This window comes from Anoplophora glabripennis, unplaced genomic scaffold, assembly GCF_000390285.2.
Source record: "Anoplophora glabripennis isolate ALB-LARVAE unplaced genomic scaffold, Agla_2.0 scaffold262, whole genome shotgun sequence".
NCBI classification, from domain to species: Eukaryota; Metazoa; Arthropoda; class Insecta; order Coleoptera; family Cerambycidae; genus Anoplophora; species Anoplophora glabripennis.
The window spans coordinates 222559-243301 of NW_019416428.1; the positions used below are offsets into that span (position 1 = coordinate 222559).

The window sequence follows — 20743 nt, forward strand, 5'->3', positions numbered from 1 at the left end:
ATATGAGCAAAATGGTTGCAAAAAACTGTACATATTAATCACGTTGTTCGTTGAATTCCTTTATATGGGTATCGATTTATTAACATGAGACAGGAACAAATGTAATAACGGATTTTTTTATCTAATTAACTTTAACCATTCAGCTAACTGTTTCTTTCAATCAATCTAACCAATCATCGTTAAATATCTCAAAGTAAAATAGATAGGTATAAATTAGATATGTACTATCAAGTGAAACTGCTGCTCCTCTCTGTTTTTTCAATACGAAAATACGAAATAATTATAAGTACCTATAAGAGTGTTTAATTTTTTCAATCATCCCTAACACTTTTACTACCGAGTTTAAAAATTTTTTCTCTACAATTGTTTTGCAAAAATTCGTGAATTATTTTTTTTTCTATAATTATTCTAATAAAAAATATATATTTCCATACAAACAGTTACCTCAACTTGTAAAGTAAGAATACACAACCATTATACACTAATTAACTTTATAACATAACTTGGAAATGCTATAAGTATGGTTAGGATTACTGTGGTATCTCGTTCTCTTGATTGATTCTTTTTTGGATAGTCTCGACAATGTACTTGATACTTTTTGTATTTTTTCACTACTGTCTTTATTTTTAAGTTAATGTATCTGCCACAGGACCATAGTCAAGCCCGGGCGATTTGTGTACTAAATTTAGGATTGAGGGCTAAGGCTAAGTTCGTAACAATATAGGTAACATATTGAACATGAAAAGTTTATTGGATATTTGCATATTTGCATGGTTATATACAATAGACTACTCCAATGCAACGATAATGAAAACCAATATTTCTACAACGCGTACTGACCAGGCACTTGGTCCTGGTTAATGATCTTCTGATGACCACGGTCGCCGTTCAATCGCTCCTCTTAATGGCTCCTTCAGATTCTCATTATGGACTTTCGAATTTCGAGCGCTCTTGCAACAGAGGGATTTCTGTTTTTGTCGAAGGTGGCTTCTGGTTCTGCCAACAGCGTCAGAGTCGGCAAGCTTCGTCTGCTTTGGCTCGGTGTATCCTTAATGGTGCCCGTCCCCATTTTAGGTACATTTGTGAATTTTCATGATGTTTTCCTGTGAGTTCTGGTGAGAGAATTTGAAAGATTGGCGAAAATCCTGATCCCCTGCGGCGGCACTGTCTGGGAGGCTTTGATAATAGGCTCAATGTCCTCAGACATGTACAATTCTGAGTGTTTTTGGGTTTTTTTTTTTCAGGCTTTACGGGCGACTTCTTGGTGTGGACTAGAAACATTGTAAAATTTGAAGTTTTCACTCGGAATTACACTTAAGGTATAACTAACAGGTAACACAATTTGAGATTATTATTACATATTATAATGCCTGTAATTATTTATTTGTGGCATTTTCGATTACTTTTGTCATGTAATTAGGTATTTTTGCTATACTTACAATAAAATAAAATTAATAAACAACCCTTTGATCTAAGGGGATCAATAAAAAATCTGGTTTCATAAATTTAGTTTTGGGTAACCAGAGATATCTTACAGTGTGAAAGTAGATAACTCTTCACTACACAATAACCATTAAAAGTAACGTTTTAAGAGATTATCTGTTTTCGTTATCAAAACTTTACTTCTTAAATTGACTTTTTTTAAGTCTGTCTACTAAAATAATTTTTAATTACTTTAAATCTGTCAAAATCCCCTATTAAATAACAAAATGATATTCTTAAGAAATGGTTCAGAAAATAGAATTCCTATTGTTGAAGATATCTAATAAAATTATTTTTTATCATATAAAACATGGTAATCGTATTCATTATAATTATGTAGAAATAAAAAATTAGCTTGTAGGAATTACCCAGAATCAGTTTAAAGCCTTTTCTATCATATTTCTAAAATGGTCCTCTGGCAGAACAGAAAACATCTGTATATATAACAACGATATATCTATTATTACCTTTTTCCTTTGTTTTTTAATTTGTTATGTAATATTCTACTGTGAATTTAAACATTTTATCTATTATAAAGTGACTAAATAAAAAAATTATGAACGTTAAAAATTTTCTTGTCCCAAAATAGTAATGTCGGCAGCTAAAAGAAAGATTAGATTGAATCTTTGTACAAAATCTAGTCGAATTATATAAAAGCCTAATCTCTGCAATGAAATAAATATTTGGATTAACTTTTTCATTTAAATAAGTGTACCGACCTAACGTTTGATGATTTGATTTGATGGAAAGATTAACAAATCGTTCCTGTAAAGTCACGTAAATAACTCTTTAATTCGGTTGTTTTTTTCTTTATATCGTGGTATTTTGCTAATGGAAACGACGTAGTTTTGATACCGACATATTTTACTGTTTTAAAAATACGGTAAAATTATTTTTAACCTTCTTAAAAGAATAATGTAATAACTACGATGCGTGATACTACGCGTTCTGAACAAAGATATAACACAAAAATGCGTAGAATAAAAATAAATGAGTCTCTCAGCTATTTAATTGCTTTCTGACAGTTGTTTTAAACATTTAACATAAAAATCTTTAAAAGATGTCTCATGAGAATTAATATCTTTTACTTAATACCACGTTGGAAATAATTATATTTGCTACAACTATGATAAAATTGTAACTGCTTCAGTTGTATTGTATATGATATATTAATTGCAGAAACAATTAATTTAGAAATAGTTTTATCAATTGTGTTATGACGTAACTAGTAATTATCCTTGTTTTAAATAAGCGCAAACTAAAGCGGTAGCAGACGCAGTGGTGGCAGCGTTGCGGTGATGAATGGTTAAATGTATGTTCATAGGTACATCCTGTCCTCTCCACCGACCGGAGCCTCGACCCCGAGGAATTAGGTTACTGCGAATTCCTCTAACAACGGACCGTACTTAATAAATGTACGTTGTTGAGAACCTCTTGTAGTCCATCTCTTTCCATTTCTACTTTTTCACCCAAAGCTTGAGACAAGAAACCTGAAGTTGCGAATAGTAGCCTGGGAATTTGAACGCTAGATTTATTCTATTGATTACAAAAAGTTTAGTTCAGATACAAAGTGAATATGGGGAGTCGTACTTTGTACTGGACAGGAATATTGTTAATTAACTGTAGAAAACTAGAGTCGACGTTCAATCACGGTAAGGACACACCAAGTGATAACCTCGCCAATTTTCCGCGTAGATCTTCGGTATTATTCTTGCTGGATTTGGGCGATCCCTGGTGCTATCTTAACCCGTTGTTAGATGTGATTGAGTTTCTGGATTTATGTTAATTACATCTTCCGTTGGTCGAGCCTCGATTTTTTGTAGATATCGTCTTTTTATGTATTTTGAAACATCAGTGATTTTTTTTGGGCGATCCGCAACGCTCTTTAACGGTTTTCGGATCTTGACCAGCGCCTGAGATGTCTGGGGATATTACGGGCGATTTCTGGCTTTAGATTTAGAACACAGCAAACGGACTGTTCACATGTCTTAATAAAAGTATCTCATTTTTATCGCATTTTTAAACAATATACATTTGTACTACCATTGTATGAATTTTTACGATATTTTTTTATTTGGGGAAAAGTTTTTTTTAATTTCTGATGGTTCAACGGAACATATTTTTTATTTTCATAAAAGGCTAAAAGTACTGAAAAAGAATTGATTTAACGATATTTCTTGAATATTAAAAGTTACTGGAAGAGTATTATAGAAACATAGGAATGATATATTTGAGAATATGTGCCCTATTATCTGTAAAATGCTTTAAATATATTGGCTGTAATAAGTGATATAATATAAAATATATGGCTTTATTTAAAAAAATTGCAAAGAAAAAGATTAATTGAAATATTTGCCATAGTCTTAAAACATTAAATATGAACAATTTTAAAAGAATTTGTATTTCTGGTTGACTTTTACTTTTATAAAGTTGGTATAAAGTTGGCCATGACTAAAAACAAATGCTTTACCAAACAGAATGTAGCGAATTTATTACATACATACAGATAACCGGTTATTTTCTAATTCTAAATAAAATTTATTTATCTTAAAAAATGTGTTTTGCCATGATATTAAACTTGCTGTGAAATTTGTACTGTGAATTCACAGGCTTTGGACATCTGTTTCAATTTTCTTTATATGCGTGTTTGTCCTTACTCTTATAAATGTCAATAAAGTAAGACATTTTAAAAACATGTCTAAAATATTCTTAAGACCGTGTCAAAATGTTTACGTACATATTGCATGGAACGACTCAAAGATTATCAAACATTTTGTTATTTATTTTGTTCTCCAAAAACAGCGACTTCTAGATCCAAAGCATATTGTTATTGATGGCAGATAAATAGATTTCGCTGCTGGATATCTTACAAATGGTCTTTCAAGTGGTTTTTGATGAGAAACGGGCGATTTATATAGAGTAGGTGTATAAAAGTCGCTACAAAAATAAATATTTTAGAAGAAAACCGGTCACGGTTGTTTTACATTTGAAACGACCTGTTTATTGATGAAAATGAAATATGTACTTCTAATATTAGTGATTGATTAGATCGATTAGTTAATCACCCAAAAATTTTTATAGTACGTCCGCGATAAGATTTTTATTTTAAATATATTTGAAGAAACCATTTTTATACTTAGATCCTTTTTTATTTCATCCACTGTAGATGCAAGGAAGGAGTACTTTTGTTGTTTCATGAGTATATCTCTTAGAGTAACGGAGATATAAACAGGAAGTACGGTAAAAATAAGGTTAGTGACTACCTATTATTAAATAGTAGGCTGTCTACATATATTTGGCTTATTATTACAGACTAATAAAGTTTTACATCATTTATGTCTGAAATGTAGTAGTTACTTAGGAATGTTATTGCTAAGATAGACATATTACAAATCTCAAAAGTAAGAGATGTCTTAGATGAAATGGCTCATATTTAATTATTCCTTTTCAGTAGATTACGTTTCTAAAATAAAAACAAACCTTTTGAACATTGAAGAAAAATAGTGCAAAATACTACGCTTTCGGACGGGGCTGCAAAATAATTATGAAAACATTTTACTGCACCATATTTAGGATCCCTTATTTATCGGCTACTGTAGCCGAGGCCAATAAGCTTACGAAGCTCATACTCATAGCTCATACCCTTTAATAATTTGACTTGTTTCGTTAGCCAAAATCTTTCCTTTAATGTAATTTTTCAGATATATTATATAAGAAAACAACTGAATGTCGAATTTCTGTGACATCAACCAAGCTTGCGTTGTTTAAATAGAATACCCTATATATTAGTCATTTTTTGAAATGTTCTGTTTTTTTCTGATTACAACATATACGTATCATACATATATTTCCTTTGACAGTTGCCTAGCCTAACCTAACCCAACAACCTAACTTATCGCCAAATTAATAAGAGTCAGTAGTATGGTGAGATTTCTGGCCAAATAGGATTTTACAACAGAATTTTTTTACTGTCAACGTTTCATTCGCGATAGAGACATCTTCATGATGGTACTGGTAAACAAATTTCATTTGAGCCCCAAGGGTAGTGTAGTAATTTTTCCAGTTGTGCAAATGTTTTACAGAAATTGCAGATATTTTACTATTAATATAACAATTTTTATAAATCAAACAGGTAAAAAATGACCAAATCGATATAAAATTAAAATCATGATTAAATAAAATGAATGCAAATAAATTAATACGTGGGTACCTAATAAAAGTTATTATTTAAAATAAATTAGTAAAAATATACTGATACTGATACTGTTACTGATATCAGAAATAGCACTATTCTATCAAAGTGATATTTCTATACAGGGCGTCCCACATCATACCTCAGGTAAAAAAATGCAAAGAAAAAATAAATCTAGGTATTCTAAATTTTTAAAAAATCTTTTTTTTTTAATGTTCGAATAATGGGTTAAAATAGCCTCATTAAATTTTATACGGTGCCGTAGATACGAAGACGCACTCCTTTCGCGACACATAACTTCTACATCTATGAAATTTATAGGAAAAAAATACTCGTGTACGATTTTCTTATTTTATAAGATTTTGGAGTAAATTGCTTAATTATAATTGAACTTTTTATTTATTTTACGATCTAACCTATAGCTATTCGAAAGACTTTTAATTTATAATAAAAACAACTAAATTTGAATTAAGTTAATATATTAAAATAAACAAATAAACATTAATTACACATAAAAAATCTTCGTTAAACATAAGTTTCAAAGTTTTATTTATTTATTTTTTATTTATTCGTACTATAGCAATGTTAAACTACGTGTATATTTTTATATGTTTAACTTATACTTATTAGTTATTATTTTTGTATATTAACTCGTTCAGATTTAGTTTCTCCATCCATTAACTTATTAACTGAATTTCTTCGAGAACGTTCAATAATTATTACCCAATTTACTTCATAATCTACGTGGGTACAAAATTCTGACAAGAGTATATTTTTCGTAAATGTATCACTTTCATCAAGTAAACATAGATCATTATAACCATTCAAAAATTTTGAAAAAACATCTTAAAAGCGGTACATTTCCGAACCAAGGTCTCTTTAAAGTTGTGCACTTTCTCGAGGAACACCCGGTATAGTTGTATGCTATGGTCGTGCTCATGAATAACAAAATGAATTAAAACTATGTGATTTTGTTAGCAGAATTACTACGTTTAGTGTAAATGATAAAAACAAAAAAACATGTTTACCTTTCAATATCATTTAGAATATTTTGAATTTGAAATTTTAACTAGTAAAACATGTATCCAAGAAATACATTAGGTATATGTGGTATTAAATTGACAGTGTTTAATGGTTCATAAACGATTCAATAAATTTAATTTATTCTACGTAACAGTTGGTAGAGGTTATAAAAATTATGTTTATGAAAATGAAAATGCTATTATGAGGCTCATAAACGGTAGCTTTAGCTGAAGAATCTGTCGAATACCAGCCTACGAGATTTTTTTATTTAGAAACATTTGTTTTCTTGGCAGTTTTTCAATAAGTACGGAGTGATTCAAACTGAATGCGATAACATTGCTATCCAAGAAAGCTTCAATAGTAGAAAGAATAGTCTGATGGAAAGTAAATACCGAAAGTTGCATGATGTAAAAAATAATAATGTCTCGAAGAGGAATCGAAAATAAAAATTAATTTCACATTTAAAAATTTTTTACAAAATATCTGTTGATGAAGAATTTGATATAATCTACTCTATTTGTGTGCCTGTTACATATTACAATAAATCTGTCAATTAATTGGCGATATCTAGATATCGGAAACTTAGTAGCGAGAATCAAATAAGTAAACAGTGGTAATCTATATTAAGCTAAAGTAGGATCATATTCTATGCAAAGTAATAAATCATTGCCTGTCAAGGGATCCAGTGTAGTACGGTTTTAAAGGGTTTAGAAATTGAATAATTTCTTTATGAATTATAAAGGAATGAAGGGATCAGTTCACGTCTGACACCCCTGTTCCTACAAAAATTCCTTTATTCTCATAAACTATTTGTTTTAAATGTAATTTATTATAAATCCAATTTGTTTTTTAAGCTCCACATATGTATTTTACCTCTGTAGGCGCCACTGTTGTTTACTTGTTTTTTGGAGGCGGTCTCTGATTTACGACCAAGCTCGCCAGCTTAGTATTTGACGTATAACCGACCACTTCATACACCCGATGTACCTACAACTACTACCAGAACACAATGCGTATAATGCGGTATTTCAGATTTTGCATTCAATTTCATTTTTTTTAAATGGTTTACCTTACGCGTCCTAAAAATAATGACACGATTTTCCTTTGATAAAAGACCGACAAGTTTTAGCTCTACTTTGCATCGAATACGATCCTACTATAGTAAGCAACGATACGCTTTGTAGTAGTAGAAATACACTAAATCTCGGTCAAGCCTGTGTCGCTCTATGCTCACGATACACAATGTTACTGACTGCCATAAAAACACGTGACATACACTCGCCCAAGCAAAGCGTCAAATTCACTCACCCACGCACAAACGACGATGAAATGCACGGTCAACGTCTCACAGCAAAAAACCTGGATTGTTCACCTGCACATCAGGCCGACAGAGCAGGCATTAGGTGCCGCCCGATATGTATCGAATAAATTGATCGATGCGAAGCTTCAGATCATCATGTTATTATACGATGACGCGGATAGTGGGATTACTAAAATCTGCAGTAGAAGTAGTTGATGCTTCGCCACCATTAGTAAAAATAGTATCTATTAAAATCTTCTACTATTTTAGACATGCGCATGTGATCTCGGCGGTAAAATTATAAATTATTAAAACAATAAGATCAAGATTACATTAAAACAGGACATTATGTTTCATTGTCTGAGATTCCGATCCCTAGTGATATTTGAGGCTACCATTTTTAGAGTAGAAGTCAATGACAATAACTGCAAAAAACAAACAACGGTGGTATACTTATATCTTACGTTAATGAGTTACATTTAGACATTAGTCTATTTTTTTAATATTTAAATTAAAAAACAAATAAGTAAAAATAAGTATCAAAATTCTATAACGTAGGTAATCAAGACTGGTATACTGAATAAATATTGAAATTCACTAAAAATCCTTAAGCTATGGAACCTATACGTATTTATGCTTTTCTGCTATTAAATTTACTAAACAGATCTTTAAATATTTTATTAAGAAAAAAATTCTATGGTATGAAAAATATTTTATAATAACCCCCATTATGTTAGAAACAAAGGACGATTTCTCAAGTAAATTTTTCTTATGAATTAATGAATTTAATCTCGATATAGTCCTTTCTATAGGAATAATTATTTATAGGGCTTAAAGAAGAAAATATGAAACGAAGTTAGTATTATCAAAGATGGATATTACATTAAAAACTTGCTTGATGTGTCGTTTGTCTAGAATAGGATAACACCTTTTAAAATAAGATGAAATAGATGAATAGAGAAGGGGGACCTCCTAGCCGAGTGTCTTGGCCGGCGGATTTCGATCTGCCGAGTCAAGCATCACGGACGTTTGTTGGAATTTGGATGGGTGACCTAAGGCAGGCTCGGGGACATGGCTGTAGCAGCCTACCAAGAGACCTGGGTCGCCCAACATTTGCCGCACTCGTGTGGTCCCCGATAAATGGTAATGAGAGCAGAGCAAGAAATCTCTGTAACTCAAGACTATGCTATCATACATAAACTGTACGAGACTTTGCCACCAAGCCATCCGTGTAGTAAATAAGATGGTTTGAAGAAAAGTACTCGAGTAATGAAGGAGGGTGTACAAGGGGCCTAATAAGGCCTAAGTGCCGTGATGGAAAACAATTCCACCACCCCTCCGACATACATACATACATACATATATGAATAGAGAATTTAAAGATTTGTTTAGTAAATTTAACAGCTTAAAACATACCCACGTAGTGATTCCGTTGGCAATCTTTGACTATGTGCAGGTTCAGTATATAAACCAAAATATTGTACAAATTATCAAATATAGCAAATATATGACATGTATACAGGGTGTCCCAAAAGTGACGCCCGTCCTTCTGGGATTTAATTAAGGAGACAAAAACGAATTGAAAATCAAGACTGAAAAATTTTCCAATTGTTTTTCTTTGTTGAGTTATTGAAAAAAGTATTCAAAAAACGAAAAAAGTGGAAATCCAATTATTTTGTCTCAAAACTGAGGTATGTGCTTATACCAAGGCAAATAATTTCTAATCAATAGTAGGTAAGTATAGTTCGCGATTGTCGGTTGTACCTGGGTGTAAGTAACCGGAAATGGATAGAGAAAAACATTAGAATAAAACAATTTTAAAATAGAGAGGAAAAAACTTATAAAATAAAACTATAATGTGCTTAAATAGTAGAAATTGTTTTTAGAAAAGATGTTCAAATAAGTTGCCCTCTACTTCAAGACAAAGATTGACACCATTCAACATTGAAGCACGAACCCTTTGTAGCATCTCTTGTTCTATTAACGCGACAGCAGCATGTATACGAGCTACTACATTTTCTGGATTTACAACAGGTTCGCTGTAAATCTTTTCTTTTAAATAAACCCAAAAGAAAAATCTAGGGGATTCAGATATGGTGATCTAGGAGGCCATGCTATGGGTCCACCCCTTCCAATACATCTGTCTGGGAACTTTTGATTCAGATAATTACATACTCGTAAACCATAATGTGATGGAGCTCTATCATGTTGAAACCATTAATTTAGTCTACTGCTAACGGAACATCATCTAACAATGGCAATGGTAAGTTTTCATTTAAAAATATACAGCTTCAGTAAATACAGCTCAGAACTACTGCAGCCCAAATGTTTATTTTTAGTTTTTTGAATAACTCAACAAAGAAAAACAATAGCAAAATTGTTCACGCTTGATTTTCAATTTGTTTTTATCCCCTTAATCAATACCCAGAAGGCCGGGCGTTACTTTTAGAACACCCTGTGTGTGTGAATTGTAATAAAAAAAAGACAAATGACAAATATATAGTGTGTTCCATTAAATTGGAGAAATGTTTGTTTCTTATCTTCGAAATGCAGTAAATGATTTTTAAATGTATTTTTTTAAATCATAAGAATATTTCCTAAAACCTTGGTCTGCACCATTTTTTCCTACATATAGAAAGGTAAAAAAGTTAAGAATGTAGAATGTTATCAGCATGACCCCCCCTGTATATATCTTGGTTTATAGTTCTATCCCTTTTTAAACATAATCGTTAAAGATATTAAAAAAATAGAAACATAATGTTTAAATAAATAATTTTCGTATTTCGAGTGTCTATTCTTACGTTTGTTTTTCAGACACGTTACAGACCGATCATTTGATCAACATGTCAGTTTTGGCTCCAGGTATATAATAAGACAGAGTGGGAAAGCACTGGCAAATTACTATTCCCGTCAAGCTTATCCTTCGTACTTGCGCCACCGGTTGGGTATATCCCGTAAATCGGCGTCGCGACGCGATTAAAAATCTCTGTGCAAAGTAGGAAATAGTGAGATCTCCTCTAACAGTGAAGTGCTAATATTGTTCATAAATGTAAATATTTCGCAGGGCATACGAACGACTAGAGTTTTGCAATGTCGGAATAGTGTTTTTCAAATGTAGTTACATCATCTGCATGCCATAGAAATCAAATGTATTGAGTACTCGGTACTCAGTTTAAATATCATAACCGTTCACTAGTATTTCAACAGCGTTTCCAATCAAGATTTGCAGTAATGAATTAATTTTAATTTCTCATCTCCAGTACATTTTTCTTTCTTTAAAAAGTGCTTGTGGTACCTAATTTGAATTATATTAAAAGCAGGATTTTAGATTAATAGTCTCTTTAATACTACGTCAATCATTGTTTCTATTATGTGCCTCTTAAAGTAATTTTGGAGTATAATAAATATATTTTAAGGAAAACAACTAGTGGGAAGGATGATATATATATATATATATATTTGATTCCAGAAAGAGTTAACACATACTACTAATAGAAGACTCATTGTCAGTTTTGAGTATAAGTTATAGAAAAGCATATCTGCGAAATATTTACAAAACATCTGTGGTCTCCGAATAAATTGTCCAGTCTTCTGCTATTTTAAAGTGCCAGCGTTTCTACATTATATTATATAAATCCTGTGATCTTGAGGTGTAGCCAAGAATATTTTGTGAGTCAGACAATACAGTTCAACTAATTTAGAAATATTCAATGAATTTGAAAATATTGTTTTTTAAACTGTTCAACTCGCTACAATATATCTTGAAAAGATAGTGATATAATTCGAATCATATCGAGTGGTCAGTGAAAATGTGCAACTGTTGTGGATGTACTAGTGTCCCCCCAATCAGTGTACCGATAAATTTAAATAATCAGTCGGACGTCTATAATTATAAAGTAAGTCAAATGATATTGCAGTTTTAGACGTAGGTGTATAAAAAATACAACAAAGAATTGTTATACAGGGTGTCCGCTTCATGTTTCAAAAAAACTTGTGTGCAAGTTTCTCATGGGAAAATAAAGGGAGTAGTTCATGTCACGTTTTTTTCTTAGACGCCATGTTTTCGAGATGCAGTGTGTTGAAGTTGTTACTTTCCAAATGATTTTCCTTATCTTTACATCGACTAAAGATAAAAATGCCAAAATTTGTACACGAGTAAACATCAACTATGCATTAAGAATAATGTGCAAATGGTTTCATTCTGAAAAGCAGTGTAGCCGATACAGGAGGAGGGGTACAATTGAAAAAAAGTATTTATGTCAAAATTTGTTACATTTCTAAACGGTTGTTAAATTTCTAAAAAAAAGGTATAAGAAATTCGGTAGCACGTACCATTTTCGAGAAAAATGAGGTTGCATTTTTATGTTCATGTAAAGCGGCACAAGTACATTAACATAATGTTAAATTGAAAGAGGACGTTACCATTGAATGAACTGGAGACATTTGGCTACCAATAGTCTTTGCATTTAAGAATATAATTTTAATTTCTTAGGTATCACATAAAACAGTTAAATTGTAAAACATTTTATTAACTTCAAGAAATTTAAAAAATTAAATTTATTTTTAGTTTAAGCTTGCTTTAAAAGAACATTTAAAAAAGTACATCAGAATAAACAAATTATGGCAATTAAAAGGTTTTCTATTTTAACTGAATTAGTAAAATTTTGCTGAAACATTTTTAATATTACTATAATACATAATAAATTAATATAAAATTTTATAAAAAGTCCTAGAAATTCCTCGTGTTCGGGATGTATGTTCAAAATTAATGAAAATAGTTCACTTCAAATAAAAAAAAAAGAATGTAACTATGTAAATTATAATCAATTTCATTCATAGATTATTTTTATTCCAAAAATAATTAGATGTTTTGATACTTTTAGACATAGGCGAAAATTTTATAATTTATCTGGAAAAACAAGTACATATAACAAATCAGTATGATGTACATAAATTTATGAACAATAAACTAAATCTGCTTGCCAAATTTCAATTAAATCGCTGCAATTGTTTTTTTTTAGTTAATAAAATATACAGGGTGTCCCAGATCGCTTCGTTTGGACGCTAGATGACCTCAAAGTTAGTGAAAATTTTTTGAATTTTGTAAATTGATGTGTGGTATTAACATCCGTGCATAACCTTTTCCTCTTTTGAGCAATAATGACAACTATTTTTTATTTGATAGGTGATACTATTTGGAAGTTTTTGGGACTCTTGTAGAATTTTGATAAAATGAGCAGTTTGGTTATAAAAAATATTTTTTAAATGTCTATTAGCTTGCTACCCGTATTACAATACTTGTAGGCAGCGAAGTGCTAGTGGGCACTGATTTTGTAGGTTGACTGTAATTTCAGTTTGATCTTTGTACCTGCCAATTCTTAATGAGTATTTACTACGTAAGATATGTCACATGTTACTTAATTTTTCGATATGGATACACGCACATACGACGAATTAGTGTTATTTACAACATGCCTAATTTTATTGCGATAACTAGTAAAAACAATCAAATACAATAAAAAATGCTGGAGATAAAAGTAACAAAGTTTAGGTTATTAAATTTAGTACAACTTATTATAAAAACTGTTCAAAATGACAACAATTGCTATCACAAAGGTTAATTCAGCGAAGCAAGGTAAAGGACACCCTTTGCATTTCTTGAGGGCAATTTTTTTAAACATTTATGGCAATTTGGTTATGCCTCCACAACTCTTCTTCAATGTTAGATGTGGAAGCATATACTGTTGTTTTCAGAGTGCCCCAAAGATAATAGTCGGAAGGTGTTAAGTCTAGTGAACATACAGGCCAGTTAACAGGAGCATTGTCCCTTCTACCGATACATCGACGAGGGAATCTTTGGTTCAGATACTGCCGGACATTTACAGTGAAATGTGGTGGAGCTCCATCATGCATAAACCACTTGTTAACTCTGAGTAATAACAACACACCTTCCAATAACTCGGGTAGTGTTAGCAAAAATTCTAAATAAAATTCCCCATTCAGTCTATTGGGTAGAATAACAGGACCAATAACAATGTTATCAATTGGTTGTATTTGATTGTTTTTTCTAATTATTTGAATAAAATTAGGCACATGTAATAATTCGTCGTATGTGTGTATCCACATCGAAAAATGAACTAACAGGTGGTAGATATACCACCTGTTAGATAAGATATTATCGTCGTAAACACTCATTAAGAATTTTCAGACACAATGACTTAAAAATCAGACTGAAATGACAGTCAATCTACAAAATTAGTGTCTACTAGCACTTTGTTAAGTATTATAATATGGGTTGCGCGATAATTTAAAAAATATTTTTTGTACCCAAACCGCTCATTTAATCAAAATTCTACAAAAGACCCAAAAACTTCCAAATGGTGCACCTATACTAGATAAAAAATAGTTGTCATTATTACCCGAAAGAGGAAAAAGTTATGAACGGATATTATCACCATACATCAATTTTGTAGAAGTTGTAGGTTTTAAAAAACACTCTGTATAACACCAAAATGTGTAGATTGAAAGCAAAAGTCCACACTCCAAAAATAATCAAAATCGAATAACACGTATTCGAGTTATTAACAAAATTCAAAAAATTTTCACGAACTTTGAGGCCATCTAGCGGACAAACGAAGCTATTTTGGATAGAGGTGAATTAGCCTAAATCTGCCTATTTTGAGTCCACGAATCTGTGGTCTTCTGTTGTACACGTTATTCTGGGACATCCTGTATTTTTCTAATTCTATCAATTTATGTTTCACATAGGTATTGTTTGAAATTACATATTTGTATCCCAGTTTTAGTTTTTATTTGCTTTGTTTATCCTTGTTGACCACAAATACTAAAAAAATAAGTAGGTACTTAATACTAGGGAAAATAAGAAGTAAGTAATGCCACATATTACTAATATGTGGCATTACCTAATATCTCATTTTTTATTTGATTGAATATTTCTGTTACACTGGAAAGAAAAATGTGACGTTTTCTTCATGACCTTTAAGTCAATTTGTGAACGAAAGTTTTGATAATGAAAACAGTTTTTCTACAGGTAACAATTTCCCAGTTATTCGAAATTTGCAAAATGAATTGACGTTTTTGGCCACGAATTTCGAGTATTTACATAATAACGTAGTATTTTTTATTGTAAACACATTGCAGAATCGTATACATAGGTTGTCAGTAGGTTCCTATTTAAGATTTCAAAGTTTTCCCCCGCGGAATGATAAAAATTTGATTATTGACATTTTTTTCGTAGGGTGCTTATTACTCAGGATATTTGAAAGTTTCAGGTTAAAAAAACACTTGGTATATCAAACGTTTAAAAAAGAGGATGAGATTTTAAAATGACAATGTCAAAACTAGTAACTAGATCAATTATAATTGTTTTTCTATCTAAAAAAATGTGTGCGCTTTTTACTAAATTTCTTTAAAAAAAACTATGATTTTTAAAAACAAATAGTGTGATATGTTTATAAAAATCAACCTTATAACCGATCCATTTTGGTGCAGAGTTATTTTTTCTTTTCAGTGTAGCTGAAATACCCAATCAAATAAAAGATTAACTGAAAATGCCCCAAATAAATAATTACAAACAATATGATATCTCTAGCAATGAAAACAGATGAACAAATAAATTTAAGCTGTCAAAAATCAAAACTAATTTTAAAACGAAACGTTGTTATCCGTTCCGAAAATAAAAAAATTGATTTTCGAAACGTCAACAACTTATTGAAGATAGTGTGAGATTTTTGGTTAAGCAAACATGTTTTCTGAAAAATAACCCTCAATTAACCCTTTTAACGCAAGGGTTTATTTCATTAATTTCCATTTTTTTCACAGGCGACAAAATATACAAATAAATAAGAGAAAAAAAACTTGTCTTGACAACGAAATATTTCTTATTTTGTTGACGTAGAAAACCCCATTAATATTTGACAAAGCATTTTAATTACATACTGCAACAAATAAACATTGCACGTGAATTTCTTAAACAGTTTTTATACATTTTTTTTAATCTAAATAATTATTGACATGCAATAATTATTACAAAATAAGAGAAAACTCTTAGTTACCATGAAAGTTCGATGACTTGGAAAATGAAGTAGTTGTTTACCTACCTGTATTAAATGTTTTTTCTTTTCTATTTAAATGTTGTACTCATTTCTATTACTACAACTAAAAATAACACAAAATAACAGTAGAAGTGAATGAATAGATATTTTATTTTAAGATTATAGGATAATGGCAGCTATTAAATGCATGATCAATAAAAAATAATCGTAAAGATATGGATTAAAGAATTCTGCGACGCTATTGTTGACAACCAAAACGAAGGAGAATCAGGTATTAGCTAAACTAATTTTTATCCACTTTTCAGATATCGCGGAGCATTCAGTTAAGAATGATTGATTTACAAAAAGGTTACATAAGCGCTCTTGAACTTAACCTGACTTTTCTTGTTACTTTCATATAGGTTATTAAAAAAGAAATTTCTATGGAAAGTCCATTTTTTAATGACTGTAATTATTAGAAGTTTTATTTGCAGCGACTGGTACTATTAGAATATTTTTAAACCTTCTAAGATGTTAACTTTAAGTAATTTTAGCAACTGCATTTTTCATCGTTTTCGAGATTTCAATAATAAAAAACTTCAAGGGAACTATTACCTATATATAGAATACTCCTAAAAATCGCTACAGAAATGCATGTTTCTTCAGATTTGGAAGAAAACACGTCTTTAGTCTAAAACTAAAACGTTGCGTACACACAATCTCTCTCCAATTACGGTTGTTAATTTTCGATATTTTTGTTTAAAAAATCAACAAATAACAGAATCCTTTTAAAGTCTTACATTTTGCATTTGGTATTTTCACACAAGCAATATCATGCTATTCATTGCTAACATGGACATACAACCTATGAAGTGTTGTTGCCTGCAATTCCATCTCTTTTAACAAACGTCGTTTTTTTTTAAATGTCATTCTTTCCATTAATTTTAATTGATACATAACTTTTGTTAAAATTTATGACGAGAAGGGAAGCTGCCTGATGAAACAGTCCAAAGTAAAATGTGGAAACAAAAAAATCTCTTTGTATCAGCTGTTTTTTTTACATGATCAAACTTTGACAAAGGTGAAAGCAAGAAGCTCTGAATAATTGCATTATTTGAGAATATAAAAATGTAAACATATCAGGCATGTATTTTTCTATTAATTATTTAAACATTTCATTTTATTTTGGCGAATTATATTTTACTACATGTTTCATGAGTATTAGCGTGATGTAGTCTAATAAAAGTTGGAGCTTGTAGCTCATAGAGAAAAGGAACGTAAGGATAGTCTCTCTGGGGCTATAAGCTGATCGTATTTACTGTTATTTTCAACAATGGTATATACTAACGTTATCGATTTAAAATGTCTTCTGTCCAAATCTGTTATAATGTGTAGGTATACGCAATATTTCCTTTAAAATAAGATATTATTTGTATATTGTTCTGTTTAAGAAATAACTGTTTCCATATTTTTTCTTAACGAACTTTCTTTCAACTTTCAAGAATGTCCAAAGTATCACCCAATTAAATGTGTAGCCAACATGATTTTCTTTACTATTATGGATTTTTTTTGGAAAATTTCCAAAGTGGCCTGAAACCTAATTTTATTAATAAAGGAAATCTCTATTTTTTTTAACCAGAAAAATGGTTTTGAATTATAAAGTAAATGAGAACATATTTCGAAGTCATTTCGCAAGATCTGTCTAACAAGAAAAGTTTATAGGAATTGGTCAATATGTAATTAAGGCTATGGGGATACCTACTCTTTAAATGAATACTCTGTAGAGTTGACTTATAATGTCATCAATATTAAACAAACTAATAAAAGTAACCAACAAAATTATATTCAACAGATGTCTATAAAATAAAGAACGATGACGCTACAGAATGAGCTCAAATTACTTTTCTATATGGTTCAAATCTTTGTTATGATTAAGTATTACTCAAGTAAATAATAAATAATATAATGATCTCTTTGGAATTTTGTGGAAATGTGATTTCTTCAAATTACCAAAAAGGACATGGCAATATCTAATTGTAAATTAACTGCAGGTAACTGAAAATGTAATTAATTAAATAAAACTCAGTAATTTCAAAATTCTAAGAATGTATTTTGATTTGAATTTTACAATACATTTTTCTGATAAGAACCAACATTACGTTTTTATGTGAATTATTTGCTCTTATCATTATTTATTTAATTATTATAATTAATTTAATTCAGTTCATTATTTTTCAGAATTATAAAAAAAAAATGATAATACCTTATGTCCATTTTCCTTCACGTTCACATCAGTAGTGTTACCGAATCCACCCTGTACAGCATGTGTTACATGTGAAATTGTGCCAAATTGTGTCCGGCGACCTTAAAAAAATTATTTATAGAATAATTATTAATAGAAAACAAATTTTCGTGCTTCAATGACAGGACATCGGCCCTCAGCTAGTTGCGTAACACACCTGTAATAAAAAAATAAAACAAATAAGATAATTTTTCAATTTGGTTCAAATTTTTCGCTACAGTTTCAATTTATTTCTGTTTTTTTCAAAGAAATAGCAGAACGAGTACATCTATAAATAAAAGATGTGATAATGAATCCATGACCGCAAGCAACAATTTTTAAATTTTGAACTGGTTAAACTTACATCAACATAGAATTGGTGCCAAATGTTCAGTCGATCATTTGGGTAGAACAACATGCACATGACTTACTTTATTCGATAAACGAAAATATATCTAAGTTTAAAAACTTTGAATGTATTCCCGTTTATTTTTAAAACTCTATTCTTTCATAATATATGCGACTCACTTCACTAATTATGATCAGACAAGTGTACATTGAAACTAAACGATCATACAAGGTTACAGGATGATTCACTATATTTTGACCCCCGATTGAATTTTTGTGTTTAGATTTATAAAAAATGTGAAATACAAATGTTGCACTATTTTTAATGAAGTTTTCGACACTGATCGTAGAAAAACAAATTAAAGTAAATTGAACTGTGGGAGCAGATAAAATGTTATACACCACGCAGCAGTGTCGGACTATAGTCCGAGCCCTCACTCCGCTCGGGTGCAAAATCGTCCTCGACTGGTAAATAATACTTGCCTCCTTTATGGTGTAAATAACTATTATCTGCTCCCACAGTTCCTTGTAGTTCATGAATAAAGATTAGGTTTTATTTCTTGACATTTCTTAATCAATTCATTTAGACAAAATCTTGCAAAGTAGCCTTGGTAGTTTGGATTTTGTCGTTTCTAAGGTGTTTATAAACAGAGCTACATAAAAGTTGCAATTTTGCTGGTTTTGAATTATTATTTCTAAATGAGCATGTCGTTTTGATGAGTTATGCAAACTTACTTTGGACAATGTTAATTTCAAAAATTTCGATGACATTGTTATATGTAGTTACAATTCCAGATTCTAAAAAGGGTATGTCACGTACGTTTACAATTACTTCTCGTCTGGGTTCTGTTAATATCATATCAAGATTAGATTGGAAATTAGAACTGAAATTTCATGCTTTTTTATGCGCTATCTGCTATCAAGCGGTAGATGTTACATCCAACCGGTCGGCAAGATGATTCCTAATAAGATTGCACAGTTTTTGAAGATAGAAGATCCTGAAACATATACAGGTCATTCAGTCCGAAGAACATCGGCAACGTTACTGGCTAATACAGGAGTCGTTGTATTAGCAGTCGATTGCAGAAAGTTATGTTACTGACAGTTTAAGTAACAAAAATGAAATAGCCAACAGGATTCACACTTCAACACCAGGTTCTAGTAGTACGTCGCATCATGCTGTTTTAATGGATCAGTCAGATAATATTGAGCCTCCGGTGACTGAAATGGAGCGGTCAAATCATTTTGAGAAAAATGTAACAATTAGTAAACGTGAGGGGAATAATTATCCAGATATTATAAGTGTTACCAAATGTAATAACTGTACAATTACTATAAATATTCACATCGAATGAAATTAATTATAACTTTTATTGTTTCCTATAAGTTTTATCCACATTTCCTATTAAATATGGTAAAATCTTGACAAACAGTTTTCTAGTACTTACTTACCAAATTTTGGAAACTGCGTCCTTGAAACAAAGATTTCTGGAGAAGACCGCCGAAATCGTCGTTTATTTAATATGTATAAAGAATTTAGATAAATCGTCGTCACATTTATCCCCCTCTTTAAAAGAAAATATTTTTAAATATTTTATAAATTTTCATAATTTTACTAGAGTATTGAATTTTTAAGCTTCATATATTTTTTTATTTCTCTAAAAATAATAGATAAGTGTTAATATATTGCCCTAAATTTCAGAAATTAAGAATAATACTACAAAAATGACAAGTAGAAAATTTGTAGACTAAAAATTCACGCTCGGTATAGAATGCAGTATTTATCTGAAATTTATGTACATTAAAATAAGGAAACCTGACCACAATAAAAAAATAAATGCAAAATTTCATTTCTTTATTATGTTCGGAAACATACATAATATAATATAGCATAGCATATAGCAGTCACTTGACCGATGACAGTTCTCGATACTGGGCAAATAATGTGGGAACTCAGATTATCGAAATATCTGAAAAAAATGGACTATGGACATCACAAGTACCGTGATGTGTGAGGCCTGCTTCAGTTGTGACACTATTTTTGATCTTTAGATATAAAATAA

At 30.5% G+C, this 20743-nt stretch overlaps 1 protein-coding gene across 9 annotated transcripts in view; it reads left to right on the top strand.

Annotated features, from left to right (window-relative positions):
* The window catches only part of LOC108907237 (long-chain-fatty-acid--CoA ligase 5), a 205661-nt gene that overhangs the window by 128428 nt on the left and 56490 nt on the right, over nucleotides 1–20743 (top strand). Inside the window, exons 1-2 of one of the 9 annotated variants that reach the window (XM_018710825.1) lie at nucleotides 10913–10992; nucleotides 11603–11893. The exons of 3 other annotated variants lie outside the window; for them this stretch is intronic. In XM_018710825.1, coding sequence (XP_018566341.1) covers nucleotides 11807–11893 — 87 coding nt within the window. In that variant the 5' untranslated portion in view covers nucleotides 10913–10992; nucleotides 11603–11806. Of the gene's footprint in view, nucleotides 1–10912; nucleotides 11047–11466; nucleotides 11894–20743 lie in introns of those variants that run through there. 5 more of the 9 variants (XM_018710822.1, XM_018710824.1, XM_018710823.1 and 2 more) reach the window with 5 other exon arrangements.